This window comes from Microtus pennsylvanicus, chromosome 1 (assembly GCF_037038515.1).
Source record: "Microtus pennsylvanicus isolate mMicPen1 chromosome 1, mMicPen1.hap1, whole genome shotgun sequence".
Lineage (NCBI taxonomy): Eukaryota > Metazoa > Chordata > Mammalia > Rodentia > Cricetidae > Microtus > Microtus pennsylvanicus.
This window is the reverse complement of record NC_134579.1, coordinates 218260970-218266969: the sequence shown is the minus strand read 5'-3', so window position 1 is coordinate 218266969 and position 6000 is coordinate 218260970. Positions and strand designations below refer to the sequence as shown.

The 6000-nt window shown below is 53.3% G+C and overlaps 1 protein-coding gene across 1 annotated transcript in view; it reads right to left on the bottom strand.

The window, feature by feature from the left end:
• Positions 1-867: 867 nt before the first annotated feature.
• Kif25 (kinesin family member 25) overlaps positions 868-6000 on the bottom strand; it is a 32723-nt gene continuing 27590 nt past the window's right edge. Inside the window, exons 10-16 of the mRNA XM_075944296.1 lie at positions 5703-5854; positions 4490-4660; positions 4071-4226; positions 2753-2903; positions 2501-2601; positions 1054-1259; positions 868-969 (exon numbers count right to left, since the gene is read on the bottom strand). Of these exons, the coding sequence (XP_075800411.1) occupies positions 868-969; positions 1054-1259; positions 2501-2601; positions 2753-2903; positions 4071-4226; positions 4490-4660; positions 5703-5854 (1039 nt within the window). The remainder of the gene's footprint in view (positions 970-1053; positions 1260-2500; positions 2602-2752; positions 2904-4070; positions 4227-4489; positions 4661-5702; positions 5855-6000) is intronic.

Sequence of the window (6000 nt, the reverse complement as noted above, 5' to 3'; positions counted from 1 at the left end):
TGTCTCTAGAAACACTGCAGGATTTATCACATTGATTCCTTTTTCCTAAGAGAGCACGGCCCTGGGACCATCTACGAAGGTTTCAGGCCTCAAAATCGGGTTGAAGATGGAACACTAATTTTGGGACTTCGGTGCCATGGAGAGCAGCTGACTGAAGCACGTTTAATAAAAGCCCAGAGACAGAAATTGGGGTCTAACCTGAAGGTCAGAAAAGCAAAACAGCCAGCCACTGGCTCTTACCTCTACCTCAGTCCAAATTGGCGATCACACCTCTGGGTATTCCAGAATGAGACTGAGGCTGACATATGTCTCCTCCCATTTATAATCCTCTCTAGGGTTGGGATTAAAGGCGTGCACCACTACTGCCCTGTTTCTACGACAAACTAGTGTGGCTACTGGGATTAAAAGTGTGTGTCACCACTGCCTGGTCTGTAAGGCTGACCAGGACAACTGTTTTACTTTCTAATCTTCAGACAAGCTTTATTAGCCGGGTGGTGGTGGCGCACGCCTTTAATCCCAGCACTCAGGAGGCAGAGGCAGGCGAATCTCTGTGAGTTCGAGACCAGCCTGGTCTACAGAGCTAGTTCCAGGGTAGGCTCCAAAGCCACAGAGAAACCCTGTCTCGAAAAACAAAAACAAACAAACAAAAAAAACAGACAAGCTTTATTTATTGAAATACAAATGAAGTATTACTAAAGCTGGCTTCTGGGGATGTATGAACAAGTCCCCTGCACCCTGATGTCTGCTCAGAGCTCCGGTCAGCAGATGGAGGCTTCTGGTGGCCGGGAATAGGGCGGAGGCTGGTGGTTCTCCACTTCTTACCTGCTCGCCCACCTTGTGGTCCCTCAGATGTTGTTAGCCCTGGCTTCAGGTGTCATCTGCCCCGAGCTGCTCTTGGCATCTATGCCAAGAATCGCTGGCTAAGGTGGGCAAAGCTGAACCCCACTGGTCCCCTTGCTCAGTCACCGGCTGGAACAGGGGTAGGGCAAGCCAATGGGTCAGGCCTTGGGACAGAAACCAGAAGTCAAGGTGTCCAGGGCCTGTTGACGGCACCTTCGCCCAGTGCACGCTGAGTCCCTGACAGGCTTGATATGTTGAGTTGATGCCCTGTCTGGCCACACTGGGGTTTAGAGTCCGCAGGGCCAGTTGCTGGTCATTTAGGTTACTGTCACCTAGTCTTGGGTCACACTTGCCACTGGGTCTGTAGAGACCAATCTTTGTCTTACCCGACCTGTGGTTGCAGTGTCTGACCTTCAGTACTGAAAAAGGCATGGCATACTGTCCTAAATCAACACATTGATCTTTCCACAGATCCTAGTCCTGGGGACTTTCTCTTAGCCATGGTCAGGGCCCATCTTGGCCTAGAGACAATGGAGGAGCAGGGAGCTACCCTGCCTGCAACCTTACCCTTCTCTCACCCCTCCCCTGCATCCCAATTATTGGCCAAGCCAGCATCAGTAGATGCAGGGGTCAGCCTCTGGCGGGAGCAGCCATATCCTGGCTCCCTTCATGAAGGTGCTTGGGCTCCTAAGCAGAACCCCCAGGCCTGCTCGCCTTTGACAATTCCCCTGCAGGCCCTGAGACAGAGCATGCTCTTCTGCTGGAACCCTTGCCTGGGGGAACCCATCTCAGGCAAGCCCTCAAGCCCTTCCTATATGCCCTGATGGGGGACCCTCCAGGGATTTCCTGGGTGTTCTGGTGGCCTCACCAGCCCCTGTTTCCCCTCTCATCTGGGGCTCATCTCTACTGGCTCCCATTCTGTAGAGATCAACCTGAGCAGTGGGGGACAGGTGAAAGATGAAACCCTCATCTGGCTGTTCCTCTGTAACCAGCCAGGTCCAGCATCCCCATCGTCCTGTGTGTTGTGTGTCTGAGTTTCTGTACCAGCCTGGTAAAGCTGAGGCACATCTCAGACCAGCTAGGAACCAAGAAATGGAGTTCTGATGCTATAAGTGTTTCCTAGTGGCATGCCCTCTTCAGCTACAGATAACAGCAAGGGTCCTCTTCCAGGCCTGTGACAATGAGGCCAACCCGTACCACCCCTGCATCCTCGTTGGAACTGGACTCACCTGGACTCCAAGGCAAGTGGAACGCACTGTCCTCTGTCTGTCTAAGCTCCAAGAGCCCTAATGGCTACTCCAACTCTACAGGGAAGAGCCTGAGGGCTTGCCATGGTTTCCCTTGAATAAGGAGTTTCTTGTCACTTATGCCCAGCCTGGGAACTCAGCGCGCTAAGGAGGATTAGAACTCTGAACACACGTGTCTTTGGTGAATGTGACCCTGGCACTAACTAGGCTAATTCTTGCAAGGCTCACATAGCCTGTGTTGACCCTCTGGGTTTCCACCTCCGTCCCAGAGCTGGGAGGATGGGAATGGGGCTTTAGATTGGCTGGGGCACAGAGATGGAAGCAGGCAGAGTTCATGTATAGCTCGGGAACCTTAATGTGCAGATGCTGGACCTCGCTATGCATCCCAAGGTGACAGACCCAGCCTGCCTTACAGTCCAGCTCCTTTTCCAAGTGTGGGCCCAGCCATGCTCCTGATCCAGGAGAAGTCTCCTCTCCAGCCACTTTATCCCCTATCACTCTAGGGTCCAGGGATCTGGGGCAAGGTTCACCCCAGGCCCAGGGAGCAAACAGCCTCCTTGAGGCCAAGAGAACACTGTTTATTTCTGAAGTACACACATCCTACAGCAATGACATGAAGCACATCTCAAGGAAGAGCAGCTGACCCTGCCAGGCCCATCCCTGACCTCTGCATCTGGGAGCTGCAAGGTCTCCTTCTGGGTGCTCTTCGCTCAACCTGCCGCGCCTGAGCCCCAAATTTTAGGCCCCGTAGAGTCTCTGCCATGTGCTTCTGCCCGGGGGATACACACAGAATCATCAGTAACTTTGCATCACCGCCTTAAAAAGAATTAAAGATGTCAGGTGTAAAGTGTGAAAATGACATTTCTAAGTGCTAGATGGCTATTTGAATTGAGAAAGTCTGTGAACACTCCGAGCAGGGACCACGGGCATGGAGAAAGTCTGCCCACACTCTGAGCAGGGACCATGGGCATGGAGAAAGTCTGCCCACACTCTGAGCAGGGACCACAGGCATGGAGAAAGTCTGCCCACACTCTGAGCAGGGACCACGGGCATGGAGAAAGTCTGCCCACACTCTGAGCAGGGACCACGGGCATGGAGAAAGTCTGTGAACACTCCCAGCAGGGACCACGGGCATGGAGAAAGTTTACCTACATTCTGAGCAGGGACCACGGGCATGGAGAAAGTCTGCCCACACTCTGAGCAGGGACCACAGGCATGGAGAAAGTCTGCCTACACTCTGAGCAGGGACCACGGGCACGGAGAAAATCTGCCTACACTTTGAGCAGGGACCATGGGCACGGAGAAAATCTGCCTACACTTTGAGCAGGGACCATGGGCATGGAGAAAGTCTGCCTACACTTTGAGCAAGGATCACGGGCATGGAGAAAGTCTGCCTACACTTTGAGCAGGGACCACGGGCACAGAGAAAGTCTGCCTACACTTTGAGCAGGGACCACGGGCATGGAGAAAATCTGCCTACACTTTGAGCAGGGACCATGGGCACGGAGAAAATCTGCCTACACTTTGAGCAGGGATCACAGGCACGGAGAAAGTCTGCCCACACTCCGAGCAGGGATCATATCCTAGTAAACAAGAGGTAAAGGTCAGCACAGGGCCCTGGGCTGGAAGCCACTGAAGGCCACTCATCCCTCATTGGGGTCCTCTCTCTGTAGCTTAGAGACCCAGCCACGGACTGTGCCTGCCACAAAGAAGAGATTGATGGTGACAGTCCCCCTGAAGAACTAACTCTGTAGTCTTGCTGAAAAGACAAGAGGAAAGCCCGCTGTTCCGGCCGCCCTGCAGCGTAGCCACGGTGACTAAAAGTCTGAAGACACACTGAGGACAGAACATGGCAGGGCCTGGCAGAGCCGTAACTTTGCCAAAGGTTGTATGTTTTGGGCAAAGGGACAAGCAGGGCTAGGATTGCTCCCTCAGGCTTAGCTCTCTGTCCCCTCTACTTTGGGGCCTCTCAGGAAAACGAACCGATGGAATCTTGGAGCAGGTGCGTGAGCTTGCTGTTCCGATATGGGATGTGGTCGCAGTGCTCTGACAGGGCTCCAAGCACATCTGCGAGGGCAGCCAGGCTCCGGTTGATGAAGGAGGTCTCCTTCAGTGCCAAACCAGTCACCCCAGACACTGCTGGACAGTAGGAAAGCAGCAACCTGTGAGCAGGGACTCAGGACAGGAGCAAGGCAAGCAGGGATGCAACCTGCCCAGTTTCTGTCAGTCACTAAGATGAATTCCCCATTTGGGTAACTGCTGATAGCAGTTCCTGTAGGCACAGACTGCAGCGTGAGGGTAACAAGGGTCGAACATGGCCTTCTGTGCCAGCTCACGGTCTACTCCGCGTGCCCGTTGCTGATGCTGACACGCACCCCAGGGCAGTTCTGGTCCCTGCTCACCTGCACACTCACTGCCGGCCAAGTCCACAAGCTGCAGCTTGGCCAGCACCTGCTCAGATTGGTCTGCAGACTCCACTGGAACAGTGTGTGGAGATGAAGCCCGGGGATGGGCAGTCCACCAATTCCCTGCCCCTGCTTTCTTCTGGAGGGAAGCCTGGCTGGACTGTGGGGCTGAGGCCAGGAGAACAACAAACACAAAATTCATAAGGGTCTGCTCAGTGTGAGAACTGCAAGTCTGTCCTTCAGACCCGACTTCTCGTTCACTTGTGAACAGAGAGTTAAGAAGTAGGGTAACAGCTCTTGCCCCTCAGGGGCGGGGGAAACAGAGCTTGTTCCACTAAGGATGGTTGAGCCAGGGCCTCTGTGCCCCAACACTGAACTATGCTGTTGGAGCAATGCTGGCAGTGGTGTGAACTAAGACCTCAGCCCGAGCTGCTGTCCTTGCTCAATATGCTCTTGCAAACTCTGCAAAGGGCTCCTCATCTTGAGGGGTCCATCCATCTTGCTGTGTGCTGTCCCCAAACAAGTCTCTTAAAAACACTTTTTTTAGGCTTAATCAATCTGTCTTTGTTGTACAAAACAGAAAACAAACCTCCTTTTGTCATAAAAGAAAGCAGAAACCAGAGGTAGTTTTACTACCCAAAGGACAGCCTATGACACAGTGTGTCTGGGAATGCCTTGGCGACAGCTGGGGCTCTCTAAGCATCATGAGGCAGGGGCTGCCCAATCCCTGCAGTAGTCAGGTCCAGCAATCAGCTGTGGCTAGTTGTAGCTGGGCTGTTACTTAGGATCTAATAGATTATGCTGCCCTTGCCAGGCTCTTCCCTGGCAGAATCCAAGATGGAGAATGTCTGTCTACACTGGCCTTCCATGTGAGTGAGAACCATGCCCAGGGCTCTGCAGTCCTGCAGTGTATGTAGGGTGCTCAGAGCAACAGCTGTCTAGCATGGCATGAGAGGCCATGGGCTTGCTGTATTTAACTGCTGGGGTGAGTCTCATACGCTCAAACTCTGCATGATTCAGATGGCCGACCCCTAAGCTGCTGCCTTCACAGTCACTGGCTTTTTACAATGTGGGCTTTGTCTTCACATGTGTGTGGGGGTGTGTTATATGCTAGACAACCTTGAACTCTAGACAACCAAGAGAGACGCCATGGTGGTTTTCCGGGAGCGACTTCCATACCTTGAACTGACCTGGCACAGTGTCAACTTACCAGTGCTGCCCGAGGAGGAAGCTGTGGTCAGCGTTGCCGTGACAACCAGATGAGATCGGGAAGAGTTCTGGTGTACCAGGGTGGGGTGCTGCACTCTGAGTTTCACGCCTCTGTGGATGAGCCCCACAAACTCCACGGCACTGGTGACAGACCTGGCAGAGGACACCCCCATTCTGATGTGGGGAGGGAAAGCTGCTCTGTGTGCAGGTTAGTCTAAACTCACTCAGCCGACAGACAGCTCCCATGCCAACTAAGTGTGTCAAGTTCAACACAGACTGGCAGACCTGGAGAAATAGAC